Raw genomic sequence first — 19,168 nt, 5'->3', positions numbered from 1 at the left:
CACACATTGCGGCAACAGCAGGGATCGGCCTCCACACAGCACAGTGTGTCTCTCACTAAAGCGCACTCTCTTTGGCAGACCTGGAGAGCCTGTGGAGGGGGAGGGGGGCCCCTGCTTCCAGAGGGACTTCCACACAGAGCAGTGTTCATGGCAGGGACAGGAGTAACGCAAGATTGGCCTTTCTATATTCTGCATCTACTAAGCCATTACTAATGTACCAGAGAGGGAAAGAGGGAATCAGCATGGGGCCTAGTCAAAAGGAAACCAATAGCACTTAACAGCTGGCATTAAATAGGTTTAGGGGGAGTGCTATAAACCCCTTTGTAGGGTAGACGGGTGTCTACTTGGCTTTCACTGTTTACATTTTTCTCACTTAGCTAGTAGATGATCTTATTCTGAGTGATAGTCCGTGACTTAGATCTTCAGCAGTTCGGCTTGCATTGCTTGCCAATGAAACGACATATGAACAGTTGTAAGTGCTAGGCTCTAATGTGTACCTACTCTGTAATTAGCTTATGCATCAGAGGAATAGCTACAAACAGTGATTTGAATACTTTTTTTGTGTGTAATTTTCCATGTTTGTTGAATGATAATAACAGTAAGGTAAGGTACTAAGAGCACTTATTGGTTCAATGTGTCATCTCTGCTTGTTCCTGGAGAACAGTAGCTAAAGTCACTTTCTGCCAGGTTATTTAGACTGACAGTACATTCAAAAATAGTACTGACGTTGCTTGTACTTCTGGCATTTTAATTAGAAAAAATAAATAAAAGGTTTGGGAGTGGTCATATTTAAAATGTCTGCTGCCTTTACTCACAGCCGCAGTTTCCATAAGGAGGTTTTAATGTGTTTAGAAAACACAATAAAAAATATATGTACAGTAACACTTCACCACAAAATGCCACACACTTTCGCAAATCCTGAGCAAGGGCCAGGCTGAAGTGACAAATCCCCTTCCTTGGACAATGAGGCAACATGTTTTTGTGATTAGCCAACAAATAGTAAACCCATGTCTGTTGAGAAAGTAACCTATAAACATAACCTATAAACGTGGAAATAGTTGTTTCTCTACACAATAACATTTCATTGCTATTAGTAAGACATCTGTACAATGAGAAAGTTAAAATTGGCATGCAGTTATTCAGATCTAGTTTGCCAAATTAGCAGCTGTTGGGTTGAATGCAGATGGACAGCAGATGGCAAATCTAGAGACTTGGTTTAATATGTATCGTTCCATCTATTGCTTCTCACACTCCCCTCTCCCTCATGGTGGTGCATATCTCAGGTTATCCCCAGGTACAGTGGGTTACAGTTTACAGTATATATATTTCATGCATGCCTTGCTGTGGCATGGAGCGTGTCAGTGGGTTCACTGTTCACACGCGGCTTGGCACTCAGACTTGCCAAGTCTCACACGTGTGTGGAGAGGGAGAGACACACACATCGCCTGTCTGCCATTTTCCTTGCCACACACACTACATTTTCCCTCCATACTCTCTATTGATCTTACAAATAGTATTACGTTACATTTATACATGGTGGAACTACCACAAAAGGCTTATACAGCCTTGTAGACCATGGTGTCTGTCACGTAACCCTAAACAATGCATTCGTTGTCCGTAGCTTATGCCTGCCGATACCATAACCCCACCGCCACCATGGAGCACTCTGTTCACAACGTTGACATCAGCAAACCGCTCGCCCACACGATGCCATACTGCCCGGTACAGTTGAAACCGGGATTTATCTGTGAAAGGCACACTTCTCCAGCGTGCCAGAGGCCATCGAAGGTGAGCATTTGCCCACTGAAGTCAGTCAGTTCAAGACCCTGATGAGAACGACGAGCACGCAGATGAGCTTCCATTAGACAGTTTCTGACAGTTTGTGCAGAAATTCTTCGGTTGTCCAAACCAACAGTTTCATCATCTGTCTGATGTGGAGGTCCTGGGCTGGCGGTGTTACACGTGGTGTGCGGTTGTGAGGCCAGTTTATGGTAGCGAAATTAACATGAAATTCTCTGCCAACAGCTCTGATGGACATTCCTGCAGTTAGCATGCCAATTGCACCCTCCCTCAAATGTTCCCTCAACTTGAGACATATGTGTCATTATATTGTGTGACAAAACTGCACATTTTAGATTTTAATTATTGTCCCCAGCACAAGGTGCACCTGTGTAATAATCATGCTGTTTAATCAGCTTCTTGATATACCACACCTGTCAGGTGGATAGATTATATTGGCAAGTGAGAAATGCTGACTAACAGGGATGTAAACAAATTTGTGCACAACATTTTAAATAAATGTTATTTTATTAATAAAATAAGCTTTTTGTGTTTATGGAACATTTTTGTGAGCTTTTATTTCAGCTCATGAAACATGGGACCAACACTTTACATGTTGCGTTTATATTTTATTTTATGTTAAAGGGTCATTATACAACATTTCCACATGCCAAGCAATATTTGTAATTTTTTTACAAACTAAAGTCTATCATTGGCAGTGCTATTGTAACCTTTAATTTGGCCTCTGCCAAAAGGTGGTGTGTGTGCATAACTGCAAGGGTTGTGAGTTTAAACCCTGGTCTGCTGGATGTTACCCTCTAATAACTCAAATCAGTTTTGAACTAACTGTTATAGTATGTTTAGCATTCACCAGGGATAGTCCAAAGGAGTTGTCTGCAGTTTTCCGAAGGCAAATAGCTCAATTGATTGTGACAGTTTTACATTGTAAAATATGACTCAATTCCCATTGAAAAGAGAACTGTTTTAAGTTATTGACTCTTTTCATGTCACAGCAGCATCATCCAATTGGATATAATGATACTTAACCGTATGGGTATTTAAAGAGCTTGGAGTTCAACTGTGTTGTAAATATTGTGATGGCATTTGAATGGTTGATTGGATTGGGCTCGGGCAAGATTACGGTAGCTATTAGAGCCGGGCCATTTGATGCGATAGCATGAATGCTAACAAGACTAACATTGTCCTTACCTCTTTTTTAAGCCAAATTTAATTTCACATATTCATTTGTTCCAGGGGCACTGTATTACTATGGCATACCCTGTAAAACAACACATTTCACTGCACCTATCCGGTGTATGTGACAAAAAAACATCTGTATGAATTATTGATGCACCCAGCCCTTCCTCTTCTGTGTGTGTTTAACTTAATCCACACAGCAGTTAGGTGTAACTTTCCTCCCTCTCTCTAAATGTATGCTTATTGGGTTAATCCGTCTACAGCACATTGAGTTGTGTTGTTTACAGAACTGTTGAGGTAAAAAGTCTATTTGAGAAATCCTTGGGGCTTTGCGGGTTTATGTTGTCCGGAAGTAATTTTTCCAGAATAAACACAACAGTTACCATGAAATCATACCCTGACTCATGCAATAACTGCCTTCCGATAACTTTTATGTGAAAGTTAAAGCAAGGCTCATAAAATTTGCTCTTAATACGGGTAAATTGCATAGTCATTTGCGTTGGGTTAGTGTCGCAGTACCATACTCACAAGCGTGGAATCAAGGCTAGTGTTGGGTCCACATACAGATGCCACTTAATTCAAAATGGGGAAATCTTTTCTTTATCTTTTTTGTGCATCTCTGAGCGATTACTGTTCAAGGAGGCAGAAATATAGCCACTATGATGAGTTTTGCATCATATCATATGAGCCAGGTCTCTAAAGCCCTGCTCACATTGGCAGTGACATATATATTTATATAGATATATATATTTTTGCATGTCCAATTCTAATCCGTTTATTTTCTTCCTGGCAGTCTGAACAGCCAAAAAACACATGGAATCAGATATTTCAAGCCACATTTCAAACCACCTATGAATAGAAATCTGATTCCTTGCCATTTGACTCAAATCTGATTTATTTGCCCTCAAGTGGTTTTTAGACTTATTTGGCATATCTCATATCTTATTGGTTAGCTAGCTACTCTGTTGACAGTTTTAGAAGAACACATGGTATTTAACTACCTCATTAATTGTTTAGTTAACGAATAAATTTGTGAATGTGCTAGATAGCTAAACCGCTACCTAGCTAGCTGACTGCTGTGGCTAGCCAAAAAGGACTCATTCTGAAAGTATGATGCTTTTATCCTTTGAGGCTTTAAAAGTGTTCCAAAACTGATTTTAAAAACTAAACTGATTTGAGCATTAAGGCCTGCACTGTGAACAAGGCTTAAGTGCCTCCGTATAGCTTTACTCTAGAGTTGAAACAGGTTTGAGAAGCGCCTCTGTATAGCGTTCCTATTTAAACTCTTTGCCTTTGAACTTGAGACTGACTGCTTTTAAAGTCTTAACAGGACCGAGTTAGTACAAGTCATATTGACAGGAACAGTGCAGGTCATTAAAGCAGGGGAGAAGATATTAAAAGGAACTGAAACCTTGTGTACCTGGCTAACGAGCTGAGAATGATTTGACTTTGCTGCTTTAAGAATAATTTTGGAATTTTCAATTGTGAAGCCTATGCTTAAGCAATAAGGCCCGAGGAGGTGTGGTATATGGCCAATATACCACGGTTAAGGGCTGTTCTTATGCATGACGCAACGCAGATTGCCTGGACACAGCCCTTAGCCGAGGTATATTGGTCATATATCACAAACCCCTGAGGTACCTTATTGCCATTATAAACTGGTTACCAACATAATTAGAAGAGTAAAAATAAATGTTTTGTCATACCTGTGGTATATTGTTTGATATACCATGTCTATCAGCCAATCAGCACTCAGGGATCGAACAACCCAGTTTATAAAAGGATATAGACCACACTATATGTCCTTCGTACTGCTAGATTTCATTGTCTGGTTACAGTATGTGCTTCTGCTGTTTGCAATACCCCTCAAACTTAACATAAACATTAACCATCTTGCTTTTGCCAAATGAGCGGAACATATAGGAACATATGGGATGACTATATAAACATATTTTCTGAATGTTGATGTCCTCTTGTGTTGATGGATCTCGGGTGTGATGTGACTAGACTACACATGCAATACTGGTTGAATCAAGCACTAGTGACTAGAATGATAACGTTTCATTTTAGACCAATCTACCATGGTTGGGTCAGAGGACAGTTGGGTATGTAGGAAGACCTTGTGCAATCAGTAGCAGGCTCTTCAGTCTAAATATCTCCACCAGACTGGTGTGTACTGTTGGGTGCATGAGTCGGAGATGTTGTTCTCTGTTTGATATTGTACCATGTGTGTGTGTGTAGCGCTAGTGACACATCAGTCGGTTTTGCCCAGTCGCAGAAGAATGGTGGAATCTGTCCATTTCAACAAGACCATGTAATATGGATGGCCCAAAAGAAAAGATAAAAATCTTGAAAATTGGGATATGTCTGGATCTGACAGAACCTAGTAAGATTAGTTATTGAAGTTTCTTCCCTCTGAAAGTATTTAATTATACTGAAAAAATAAGTGAACGCAACATGTAAAGTGTTGGTCCCATTTTTCATGAGCTGAAATAAAAAATCCCAGAAATGTTTCATTCGCACAAAAACCTTAATTGTTTACATCCCTGTTAGTGAGCATGTCTCCTTTGCCAAGATAATCCATCCACCTGACAAGTGTGGTATATCCAGAAGCTGATTAAACAGCATGATCATTACACAGGTGCACCTTGTGCTGGGGACAATAAAAGGCCACTCTAAAATGTGCAGTTGTCGCACAACACAATGCCACATATGTCAAGTTTGTTTTGAGGGAGGGTGCAATTGGCATGCTGACTGCAGGAATGTCCAATCGAGCTGTTGGCAGGTAATTGAATGTTCATTTATCTACCATAAGCCGCCTCCAACATTGGTGTTTTTCCGTCTTTTAAGGATAAAATGGCACCGGAAGAAATGGCAGCAGTTTTACGGGCGCCCAACCAATTGTGCTATGCCTCGTAAGGATCCGCAGAAGGCGAGTGGGAAAGCTGCCGTTATTGTCAATATTACTCGTCAACGTGCAATCATTGGACAATAAATTCGAAGAGGTACGTGGTATATCCTACCAACAGGACATCAAAAAATGTAATATCATATATTTCACGGAATCGTGGCTGAATGATGACATGGATATTCAGCTAGCGGGATATACGCTGCACCGGCAAGATAGAACAGCACACTCCGGTAAGACAAGGGGGAGCGGTCTGTGCATATTTGTAAACAACAGCTGGTGCACAAAATCTAAGGAAATCTCTAGATTTTGCTCGCCTGAAGTAGAGTATCTTATGATAAACTGCAGACCACACAGAGTTTTCAGCTATACTTTTCGTGGCTGTTTATTTACCACCACAGACGGATGCTTGGAACTAAGACAGTACTCAGTCAGCTGTATAAGGAAATAAGTAAACAGGAAACCGCTCACCCAGAAGCGGCGCTCCTAGTGGCCGGAGACTTTAATGCAGGGTACTTAAATCAGTTCTACCTAATTTCTATCAACATCAACAAATGTGCAACCAGAAGGAAAACAATTCTAGATCACATTTACTCCACACACAGAGACGCATACAAAGCTCTCTCTCCCTCACCCTCCATTTGGTAAATCTGACCATAATTCTATCCTTCTGATTCCTGCTTACAAGCGAAAATTAAAGCAGGAAGCACCAGTGACTCAGTCTATTAAAAAAGTGGTCAGATGAAGCAGATGCTAAACTACAGGACTCTTTTTCTAGCACAGACTGGAACATGTTCCGGGATTCTTCCGATGGCATTGAGGAGTGCACCACATCAGTCACTGGCTTTATCAATAAGTGCATTGAGGATGTCGTCCCCACAGTGACTGTACGTACATACCCCAACCAGAAACCATGGATTACAGGCAACATTTGCACTGAGCTAAAGGGTAGAGCTCCCACTTTCAAGTTGCGGGACTCTAACCTGGACGCTTATAAGAAATCCCGCTATGCCCTCAGACAAACTATCAAACAGGCAAAGCTACAATACAGGGCTAAGATTTAATCATGCTACACCGGCTCCACCGGCCCTGATCGAATCTGTAATTCCAACGTGCTTCAAGCAGACCACCATAGTCCCTGTGCCCAAGAACACTAAAGCAACCTGCCTAAATGACTACAGACCCGTAGCACTCACATCCCAAGCCATGAAGTGCTTTGAAAGACTGGTAAAGACTAACATCAACATCATTATCCCAGAAACCCTAGACCCACTCCAATTTGCACAACACCCCAATAGATCCACAGATGATGCCATCTTTATTGCACTCCACACTGCCCTTTCCCTTTCTCCACACTGCCCTGCGCTCAGCATTCAACACCATAGTACTCTCAAAGCTCATCACTAAGCTAAGGATCCTGGGACTAAACACCTCCCTCTGCAACTGGATCCTGGACTTCCTGACGGGCCACCACCAGGTGGTGAGGGTAGGTAGCAACACATCTGATACTCTGATCCTCAACACTGGAGCCCCTCAAGGGTGCGTGCTCAGTCCCCTCCTGTACTCCCTCTTCACCCACGTTACTGTTATTTTTCACTGTCTTTTTTTACTGTTGTTTTTATCTCTTTACTTATCTATTGTTCACCTAATACCTTTTTTAACTTAGAAATTGCACTGTTGGTTAGAACCTGTAAGTAAGCATTTCACTGTCTACACCTGTTGTAATCGGAGCAGGTGACAAATAAACTTTGGTTTGATATTTAATAAAGTCCTTTTGTGGGGAAAGACTCATTCTGATTGGCTGGGCCTGGCTTACCAGTGGCTGGCCCTATGCCCTCAAAAGGCCGACCCATAGCTGCGCCCCTGCCCAATCATGTGAAATCCTATAGATTTGGACCTAATGAATTTATATAAATTGACTGATTTCCTTCTATGAACTGTAACTCAGTAAAAATATTTATCATTTTATCATTTTGTTCAGTATAGTTACTGAAGTCTTGCTATCTAATTGAATGTTAAATAATAAGCATCTCAGTAGCTGAATTCTCCATTCTTGTACATTCCCTTATAGGTAACACATTTGGTCTTCAATGCCATTTATTATTTAGGGTTTTTGAAGTTATGCTTGATGGTACCAAAATTCAGAAGACACCCTCACCTACCCCTCCCCTTGCCCTGAGGGACCATATCTGTGACTCTTTGTCTCTTCCCAGCTAACAGATAATGTTCTGAGAACCATATGTTTCTTAGAGCTTAGTGGGAGCATGGTTGTCCTTTGGTTATTTTGCATATAACCTTCCCACAATGTTCTGGGAATGGTGCAAGATAATTGCTTAGCTTTGTAACATTCTCAGCATATTTAAGAAACCTGACAAAATGACATTATTTTGAAATAGGTTAAATAAGGTATTTCATTTCTTCAGCAGAATGCACTGTCAGCCAGCAGTGTTAATAGGTTAAATAAGGTATTTCATTACTTCAGCAGAATGCACTGTCAGCCAGCAGTGTTAATAGGTTAAATAAGGTATTTCATTACTTCAGCAGAATGCACTGTCAGTCAGTGTTAATAGGTTAAATAAGGTATTTCATTACTTCAGCAGAATGCACTGTCAGTCAGCATTGTTAATAGGTTAAATAAGGTATTTCATTACTTCAGCAGAATGCACTGTCAGTCAGCAGTGTTAATAGGTTAAATAAGGTATTTCATTACTTCAGCAGAATGCACTGTCAGCCAGCAGTGTTAATAGGTTAAATAAGGTATTTCATTACTTCAGCAGAATGCACTGTCAGCCAGCAGTGTTAATAGGTTAAATAAGGTATTTCATTACTTCAGCAGAATGCACTGTCAGCCAGCAGTGTTAATAGGTTAAATAAGGTATTTCATTACTTCAGCAGAATGCACTGTCAGTCAGCAGTGTTAATAGGTTAAATAAGGTATTTCATTACTTCAGCAGAATGCACTGTCAGTCAGCAGTGTTAATAGGTTAAATAAGGTATTTCATTACTTCAGCAGAATGCACTGTCAGCCAGCAGTGTTAATAGGTTAAATAAGGTATTTCATTACTTCAGCAGAATGCACTGTCAGTCAGTGTTAATAGGTTAAATAAGGTATTTCATTACTTCAGCAGAATGCACTGTCAGTCAGTGTTAATAGGTTAAATAAGGTATTTCATTACTTCAGCAGAATGCACTGTCAGTCAGTGTTAATAGGTTAAATAAGGTATTTCATTACTTCAGCAGAATGCACTGTCAGTCAGTGTTAATAGGTTAAATAAGGTATTTCATTACTTCAGCAGAATGCACTGTCAGTCAGCAGTGTTAATAGGTTAAATAAGGTATTTCATTACTTCAGCAGAATGCACTGTCAGTCAGCAGTGTTAATAGGTTAAATAAGGTATTTCATTACTTCAGCAGAATGCACTGTCAGCCAGCAGTGTTAATAGGTTAAATAAGGTATTTCATTACTTCAGCAGAATGCACTGTCAGTCAGTGTTAATAGGTTAAATAAGGTATTTCATTACTTCAGCAGAATGCACTGTCAGTCAGTGTTAATAGGTTAAATAAGGTATTTCATTACTTCAGCAGAATGCACTGTCAGTCAGTGTTAATAGGTTAAATAAGGTATTTCATTACTTCAGCAGAATGCACTGTCAGTCAGTGTTAATAGGTTAAATAAGGTATTTCATTACTTCAGCAGAATGCACTGTCAGTCAGCAGTGTTATTGAAAGTCTTATTGAAACATTCAGTGAAAGTTAAGATATTCAAAACACTAAAAAAAAAGAGAATTTTCATTCTCAGAACGTTATTAAAACCTCCCAGGAAAACTTTAAAGGAACCCGATTATAATGTTTTCAGAACCTCCCAGCAACCGAAAAACAAAAGTCCCAGATTTTCACTTCCATTCTCAGAACGTAAAAAAAAAAAGTTTTACTGGTCAGGAAACTCATGGCTCCGTTCCCAGAACCAATGGGGAAACAAAAGCTTACGCTCCCACAACTACCAAGGAACTAAAAGAGCAACAGCATATGAAATGACAACAACAACAATTTAAACACCATGTCATGTTGTTTAAAGGAACTCTAAAGTAGTCAGAGGTTTTCTACCTCTGTTTATACTCCATCTGCCCCCTTGGTTTTCTCTCATTGCTATGCCTCAGTACCCATGTGGTTTCGGGATTTTCCCTTTTTTGCCTCTCCTCAGTTACTTCCATAAAGGAGAGCTGTTTTCTGCAGTGTTGCTGCGTTGTATGTTTAGCGGACAGTAAGAGGTACATTAGTAGTCTGAATGGATGCACAGTCTTTTTTTGAGGCCTGGTTTCTTCTCTTTCTCTTTTGTGTGTTTCTATGACAACCTGTAGTGTTGTATAAGATGTCGTTTTGGGTGTGCACCTGTGTGTTGGTGTTTAATGACCCTCAGGTGTGTACAGTTGAGCAATACGGCCCGAGGAGGTGTGGTATATGGCCAATATACCACGGCTAAGGGCTGTTCTTATGCACAACACAATGCGGAGTGCCTGGATACAGAGCTTAGCCATGGTATATTGGCCATATACCACAAACCCTGAGGTGCCTTATTGCTATTATAAACTGGTTACCAACGTAATTATAGCAGTAAAATGAAATGTTTTGTCATACCCTAGGTATACGGTCTGAAATACCATGGCTGTCAGCCAATCACCATTAAGGGCTCGAACCACCCAGTTTATAATATGTAATAAATGACCCATTGGCGAGTTTCTCCTCTGGTTTACCTGAGATTCTCAATGGTACTTGTCTTGTGACTTCTTTGTTATTAGGATGTATGAAAGTGTCAAGTTGTTGTTGCATTCATACCTTTACATTTAACATGGTTAATGATTATCCCCCTTAGAAAGTTGTAATTTAGCTCGCTTATCAAGCATTTGGGTCAACATAAAATTGACATGACATTTGCATTTAGATGGGATAATCAGTATTAACCTGCCATACCTCATGGGTTGCCACAATGGCATCCCATGGACTGTATATACCAAATCAGAAGGCAGGAGAGATACAGACTCCGATGGTCTTGAGTGTGTACTGTAGGTAATTTGTCTGTGTTGACCTTGACGTGTGTACCCGTCTGTGTTTTCTCAGCCTCAGCACAGGGTCGTGGGAGGAGCAGCGGCCAGGGGAAGTCATGGAGGAGTCCACTCCAGATGCTCTATGACAGTGACCAGGTAAGTCCTGCCCACTACCAGGTAGGATTCACGTTGATGACCACTGAACTTCTTTTTGGTCATGTTTTATGAGTTACAATAGGTGATTTGTGAAAATAAAATCATTGGTAAGCTATTCAGTACTTACTGCTTACTTGCTGAAAGTCTCTTATCAGTGTTTCCCCAATATAAATTTAGCTGCCTTAGCATGGTAGGTGTCCATTTTAATGTAATATAACTGAACACGAAATACAAAATAACCAAGTGAAACAACGACAATTGAAACCGTCCTGAAAGGTGACAAAACAGGAAACAACTACCCACACACACCAGGTGGGAACAGGCTACCTAAGTATGGTTCTCAATCAGAGACAACCAAAGACAGCTGCCTCTGATTGGGAAGCAAACACATAGAAAACATAGAAACACAACATAGAATGCCCACCCCAACTCACTCCCCGACCAAACCAAAATAGAGACATAAAAAGGAACTAAGGTCAGGGTGTGACATGGTGTTAACAACTGAAATAAGAGTTCTCTTGTCAGCTTTCCTCAACCAATATTACATTTTTCAAGCAACTGCAGAATGATGATTAACATCTTTGGCATCTATGGGAATTTTGTCAGTGTAAGCCCCTAATAAAATACATTTCCAATCCATGTTTAGAATAATTCTTTTTCTGAAGTTACTGGTCTATAAAAACAGATTTAGATTATCATTATTAATCCCCCATTGCTACTACAGATGTTCCTCACGCTCCAAGGTTTTGGGTGTCTCACAATCTGTACTAATTTCAAGCCTTTCAAACTGTCTCCTGTAGTTACGAGTGACTGTCAGTGATTGATACAGGTGCAACCCTTGACCTTTCTTATGTTTTTGTTTACCGTCTAGTTAGGGTTGGAAAATTCCAGTAACTTTTCCAAAATGCCCAGGTTTTCCAGAAATCCTGGTTGGATAATTCCTGGAATCAACTACAGTACTTTGAAGTTCCTCATCAAACAAAAGCCCTGACTTGACGATTCCAGACTGCAGTCAGACATTGGTTAGCAAAATCTAATTATTTTGGACAGGCACTTGATTGAAAAATATAAAACTGTCTCTTATAAAAAAAAATGTAACCCTGACCTTTTCATTTTGCCAGGATTTGTCTCTATCTCCCGCCTCTCCTTCCCACCGTTGTATCTAGTTGGATGGGTGTCCTTTGGGTGGTGGACCATTGTTGATACACACGGTAAACTGTTGAGCGTGAACCCAGCAGCGTTGCAGTTCTTGACACACTCAAACCGGTGCACCTGGCACCTACTACCATACTCCATTCAAAAACACTTAAATATTTTGTCTTGCCCATTCACCTTCTGAGTAGCACACATACACCATCCATGTCTCAATAATCTCAAGGCTTAAAAATCCTTTAACCCGTCTCCTCCCCTTCATCTACACTGATTGAAGTGGATTTAACACGTGATGACAATAAGGGACAATAGCTTTCACCTGGATTCGCCTGGTCAGTCTGTCATGGAAAGAGCGAGTAGGTGTTCTTAATGTTTTGTACACTACGTGTATGAAGCCGATAGAGTTGAATAGACTACTTAAGTGTCCCATGTCATTCAACTTCAAAACAAATGTGTACAGTCAGTGTGTCACTACGACGGATTGAAATTTCTGAGGCCAAAGGATAAGCCCTGGCCCACAAACTCTCTACAATTATACAGTATGACATTACATAGGGACTGTTCCAGAACTAAGACTTGGAGAGAGCGTGAGAGAAATGAGCTCAATGTTAGTGGTGGCTGTTTAACAGTCTGATGGCCTTGAGATAGAAGCTGATTTTCAGTCTCTTGGTCCCTGCTTTGATGCACCTGTACTGACCTCACCTTCTGGATGATAGCGGGGTGAACAGGCAGTGGCTCGGGTGGTTATTGTCCTTGATGATCTTTATGGCCTTCCTGTGACATCGGGTGGTGTAGGTGTCCTAGAGGGCAGGTAGTTTGCCCCCGGTGATGCGTTGTGGAGACCTCACTACCCTCTGGAGAGCCTTACGGTTGTGGGCGGAGCAGTTGCCGTACCAGGCGGTGATACAGCCCGACAGGATGCTCTCGATTGTGCATCTGTAGAAGTTTGTGAGTGCTTTTGGTGACAAGCCGAATTTCTTCAGCCTCCTGAGGTTGAAGAGGCGCTGCTGCACCTTCTTCACAACGCTGTCTGTGTGGGTGGATCAATTCAGTTTGTCCGTGATGTGTACGCCGAGGAACTTAAAACTTACTACCCTCTCCACTACTGTCCCGTCGATGTGGATAGGGGGGTGCTCCCTCTGCTGTTTCCTGAAGTCCACAATCATCTCCTTTGTTTTGTTGACGTTGAGTGTGAGGTTATTTTCCTGACACCACACTCTGAGGGCCCTCACCTCCTCCCTGTAGGCCGTCTCGTCGTTGTTAGTAATCAAGCCTACCACTGTAGTGTCGTCCGCAAACTTGATGATTGAGTTGGAAGTCCAGTACCCAATTGCACAGGGTGGGGTCGAGACCCAGTGTCTCGAGCTTGATGATGAGTTTGGAGGGTACTATGGTGTTAAATGCTGAGCTGTAGTCGATGAACAGCATTCTCACATAGGTATTCCTCTTGCCCAGATGGGTTAGGGCAGTGTGCAGTGTGGTTTAGATTGCAACGTCTGTGGCCCTATTGGGGCGGTAAGCAAATTGGAGTGGGTCTAGGGTGTCAGGTAGGGTGGAGGTGATATGGTCCTTGACTAGTCTCTCAAAGCACTTCATAATGACGGAAGTGAGTGCTACGGGGCGGTAGTCGTTTAGCTCAGTTACCTTAGCTTTCTTGGGAACAGGAACAATAGTGGCCCTATTAGTATCTACTTGAGGTAAATCGTAGCCGACAGGGACGACTCCAGATAAGAATATGTGCCATCAAAATACATTTTGCTCCACAAATTAAGATCAAGATTTTTATGGAAGATCGTCTTTACACTATCAGGGATAATGAATGACATTGGCAAGTTACCTTGTGCCTCACTGATGACAAAGATCAAGTAATAGTTTACTTGAGGTTTTACTTTAACTTCTGCCGTGACAAAATTGTTTGATAGAAAGATGTAACTACCCAGCTACACAGTGAGTGAAGCCTCCGTTAGCATCGGTGTTGCCTGCTCCAGTGTGTCCTTGACATTTCAGTGTCAACAGTGTCTTCTCAAACCAGGACAGAGGACGACACATGCCACTAGACACTGAGGCATGCCACTTGGCTGACACTAAATACAGGAGAGAAAATACAGGTTTTGTACAGGAAGGAAGCCACGTTGGACCGCATTTGGCTGAGTAAATGGAAGGCGTAAATACAGGAGAGAGTAAATACAGGTTTTGTACAGGAAGGAAGCCACGTTGAACTGGCTGAACTGAAGAGTTAGTGCAGTGGTGTGTGGATGGGAGAGATTGAATGTGATTAGGACATCCAGCTGCAGTGTTTGTGTGTGTGTTACAAGAGGGAGAGAGATGGGTCAATAAAACTCAACTATGAAGTTTGACAAACAATAAGATCATTTAGAGAAGCTGTTATTTAGTGTCATTCAGGACGAACATACTCTTCTCTTGGTTGCAGACTCCGTAATGCACACAATTTCATCTTATTTTCACCCTCTCCTCATATTCTCTAAATCACTTAGAAGACGTCAGCATGACGTCAAAACGACAGTCACCTGTTCGTATCCTGTACAATGGATTCAAGTGAGCTAATTGAAATACATCTCTGCTTTTTTTGAGTGCTCCAACTCCTTTCTACCTCGAATTTGTTCTTTTGGAAATGTTTCTTGATAAGCCTTTTTCATGATTTTTGTCATTGTTGTTGAGCACCCCTCCTTTCCTTTGTATGCTGAAGCATGAAGACCCTCCTTTCCTTTGTATGCTGAAGCATGAAGGCCCTCATTTCCTTTGTATGCTGAAGCATGACGGCCCTCATTTCCTTTGTATGCTGAAGCATGAAGGCCCTCCTTTCCTTTGTATGCTGAAGCATGAAGGCCCTCCTTTCCTTTGTATGCTGAAGCATGAAGGCCCTCCTTTCCTTTGTATGCTGAAGCATGAAGGCCCTCCTTTCCTTTGTATGCTGAAGCATGAAGGCCCTCATTTCCTTTGTATGCTGAAGCATGAAGGCCCACCTTTCCTTTGTATGCTGAAGCATGAAGGCCCTCCTTTCCTTTGTATGCTGAAGCATGAAGGCCCACCTTTCCTTTGTATGCTGAAGCATGAAGGCCCACCTTTCCTTTGTATGCTGAAGCATGAAGGCCCTCCTTTCCTTTGTATGCTGAAGCATGAAGGCCCTCCTTTCCTTTGTATGCTGAAGCATGAAGGCCCACCTTTCCTTTGTATGCTGAAGCATGAAGGCCCACCTTTCCTTTGTATGCTGAAGCATGAAGGCCCACCTTTCCTTTGTATGCTGAAGCATGAAGGCCCTCCTTTCCTTTGTATGCTGAAGCATGAAGACCCTCCTTTCCTTTGTATGCTGATGCATGAAGGCCCACCTTTCCTTTGTATGCTGAAGCATGAAGACCCTCATTTCCTTTGTATGCTGAAGCATGAAGGCCCTCCTTTCCTTTGTATGCTGATGCATGAAGGCCCACCTTTCCTTTGTATGCTGAAGCATGAAGACCCTCATTTCCTTTGTATGCTGAAGCATGAAGACCCTCCTTTCCTTTGTATGCTGAAGCATGAAGGCCCTCCTTTCCTTTGTATGCTGAAGCATGAAGGCCCTCCTTTCCTTTGTATGCTGAAGCATGAAGGCCCTCCTTTCCTTTGTATGCTGATGCATGAAGACCCACCTGAACTCTCAATGTTCTGGAGGTAAACTACATTGGACAGATTATGCCCAGTTTGGTTAATCTCCCAGACATGTATACTACTGCATAAGCATGTAGCTAATTCCTTTTCAGAATACATTTTTTCCCGTGGGGGTAAAGTCAAGGTGTTGATTTAATTATATGAAGTGACATTGGAATGGGAGGAGTGTTTCAGCCCCTGTAAGTAACTTCGTAATGTCAATAAACAGGAGGTCCAAGCCTGACTTTTGAAGGGTGTTTTTTCTTCTTCTCATAGTCATAGACAAAGGCCCCCGTCCAGAAACAACCCCCAGCCTCTACAAGGCACAGGTAGATCAGAAAGGATTGGATGGGTATAAGCAATATGTTCCTCCTAGCAAGCCTGTCTGAGGGAAAGGTGGAGCTACAACCATTTTTGTTTCTCCCAGCTAGCCTATCCGAGGGTTAAGTTTAGAATAAGGGTTAAGTTTAGGGTTAGGATTAGGGTTAAGGTTAGGGTTTGTAGATAGTTAGCTTAAATGTTACTAATAGTCTGTAGATAGTATGTAGAGCATCTATAGATGGACTATCCAAATAAGGTTTTACCCTACAACCATAGTGCTAATATCTTCCTCTCAGCTAGCCTATCTGAGGACAAGGTGGCACTACAACCATATTGCTTATCTATCAAATGACTTTAGATATGCAGTGCCTTTGGAAAGTATTCAAACCCCTGGACTTTTACCACATTTTGTTACTTTAGTCATATTCTAAAATGGACTAAATCATTTTCCCCCCTCGACAATCTACACACAATACCCCATAACGACAAAGCAAAAACAGTTTTTAAGAAATGTTTGCAAATTTATACAAAATAAAAAACAGATACCCTATTTATGTAAGTATTCAGACCCTTTGCTATGAGGCTAGAAATTGACCTCTGGTGCATCCTGTTTCCATTGATCATCCTTGAGATGTGCCCTTTCCATGATTTGGAAAGGCACACACCTGTCTACATACAGTTGAAGTCGAAAGTTTACATACACTTAGGTTTGAGTCATTAAAACTCGTTTTTCAACTACTCCACAAATTTCTTGTTAACAAACTATAGTTTTGGCAAGTCGGTTAAAACATCTACTTTGTGCATGACACGAGTAAATATTCCAACAAAACAGATTATTTCACTTATAATTCACTGTATCACAATTCCAGTGGGTCAGAAGTTTACATACACTAAATTGACTGTGCCTTTAAACATTATGTCATGACTTTAGAAGCTTCTGATAGGCTAATTGACACCATTTGAGTCAATTGGAGGTGTACCTGTGGATGTATTTCAAGGCCTACCTTCAAACTCATTTCCCCCTTGCTTGATTTCATTGGAAAATCAAAAGAAATCAGCCAAGACCTCAGAAAGAAAATTGTTGACCTCCACAAGTCTGGTTCATCCATGGGAGCAATTTCCAATGCCTGAAGGTACCACATTCATCTGTACAAACAATAGTGCGCAAGTATAAACACCATGGGACCACGCAGCCGTCATACTGCTCAGGAAGGAGACGCGTTCTGTCTCCTAGAGATGACAACAACAGCAAAGGACCTTGTGAAAATGCTGGAGGAAACGGGTACAAAATTATCTATATCCACAGTAAAACGAGTCCTATACTGACATAACCTGAAAGGCCGCTCAGCAAGGAAGAAGCCACTGCTCCAAAACCACCATAAAAAGCCAGAGTGCGGTTTGCAACTGCACATGGGGACAAATATTGTGCTTTTTGAAATGTCCTCTGGTCTGATGAAACAAAAATAGAACTGTTTGTCCATAATGACCATCGTCATGTTTGGAGGAAAAAAGTGGGAAGCTTGCAAGCCGAAGAACACCATCCCAACCGTGAAGCATGGGGTGGCAGAATCATGTTGTGGGGGTGCTTTGCTGCAGGAGGGACTGGTGCACTTCACAAAATAGATGGCATCATGAAGTAGGAAAATTGTGTATATATTGAAGCAATATCTCAAGACATCAGACATCAGTCGCAAATGGGTCTTCTAAATAGACAATGACCCCAAACATACTTCCAAGGCTGTGGCAAAATGGCTTAAGGACAACAAAGTCAAGGTATTGGAGCAGCCATCATAAAGCCCCGAACTCAATCCTCTAGAAAAATTGTTGGGTAAAACTGAAAATGTGTGTGTGAGCAAGGAGGACTACAAACCTGACTCAGTTACACCAGCTCTGTCAGGAATGGGCCAACATTTGCTTGTGGAAGGCTACCTGTAACATTTGACCCAAGTTAAACTATTTAAAGGCAATGCTACCAAATACTAGTTGAGTGTATGTAAACTTCTGACCCACTGGGAATGTGATGAAATAAATAAAAGCTGAAATAAATCATTCTCTCTTCTATTATTCTGACATTTCACATTGTTAAAATAAAGTGGTGATCCTAACTGACCTAAGACAGGGGATTTTTATGAGGAATAAATGTCAGGAATTGTGAAAAACTGAGTTAATTTATTTAGCTAAGGTGTATGTAAACTTCCGACTTCAACTGTAAGGTCCCACAGTTGACAGTGCATGTCAGAGTAAAAACCAAACCATGAGGTCAAAGGAATTGCCTGTAGAGCTCCGAGACAGGATTGTGTCGAGGCACAGATCTGGGGAAGAGTACCAACACATTTCTGCAGCATTGAAGGTCCCCAAGAACACAGTGGCTTCCATCATTCTTAAATGGATTAAGTTTGGAACTACCAAGACTCTTCCTAGATCTGGCTGCCCGGCCAAACTGAGCAATCGGGGAGAAGGGCCTTGGGCAGGGAGGTGACCAGGAACCCGATGGTCACTCTGACAGAGCTTCAGTTCCTCTGAGGAGATGGGAGAACATTCCAGAAGGACAACCATCTCTGCATCATTCCAACAACCAGGCCTTTATGGTAGAGTGGCCAAACGGAAACCACTCAGTAAAAGGCAGATGACAGCCCGCTTGGATTTTGCCAATAGGCACCTAAAGACTCAGACCATGAGAAACAAGATTATCTGGACTGATGAAACCAAGATTAAACTCTTTTGCCTGAATGGCAAGCCTCACGCCTGGTAGAAACATGGCACCATCCCTGCGGTGAAAGAGGGTGGTGGCAGCATCTTGCTGTGGGGATGTTTTTCAGCGGCAGGGACTGGTAGATGAATTTAGATTGAGGGAAAGATGAACAGAGCAAAGTACAGAGATCCTTGATGAAAACCTGCTCCAGAGTGCTCAGGACCTCAGACTAGGGTGAAGGTTTACCTTCCAACAAGACAATGACCTGTCTGAAGGTAC

At 41.7% G+C, this 19,168-nt stretch overlaps 1 protein-coding gene across 2 annotated transcripts in view; it reads left to right on the top strand.

The window, feature by feature from the left end:
* LOC124026978 (carbohydrate sulfotransferase 11-like) overlaps positions 1-19,168 on the top strand; it is a 34,269-nt gene that overhangs the window by 11,230 nt on the left and 3,871 nt on the right. For both annotated transcript variants that reach the window (XM_046339567.1, XM_046339573.1), the window contains one exon: positions 11,000-11,082. In XM_046339567.1, coding sequence (XP_046195523.1) covers positions 11,000-11,082 — 83 coding nt within the window. The remainder of the gene's footprint in view (positions 1-10,999; positions 11,083-19,168) is intronic.

Source organism: Oncorhynchus gorbuscha, linkage group LG03, assembly GCF_021184085.1.
Source record: "Oncorhynchus gorbuscha isolate QuinsamMale2020 ecotype Even-year linkage group LG03, OgorEven_v1.0, whole genome shotgun sequence".
Lineage (NCBI taxonomy): Eukaryota > Metazoa > Chordata > Actinopteri > Salmoniformes > Salmonidae > Oncorhynchus > Oncorhynchus gorbuscha.
Note: the sequence above shows the minus strand (reverse complement) of the source record. Positions and strands in the feature narration are given on the sequence as shown.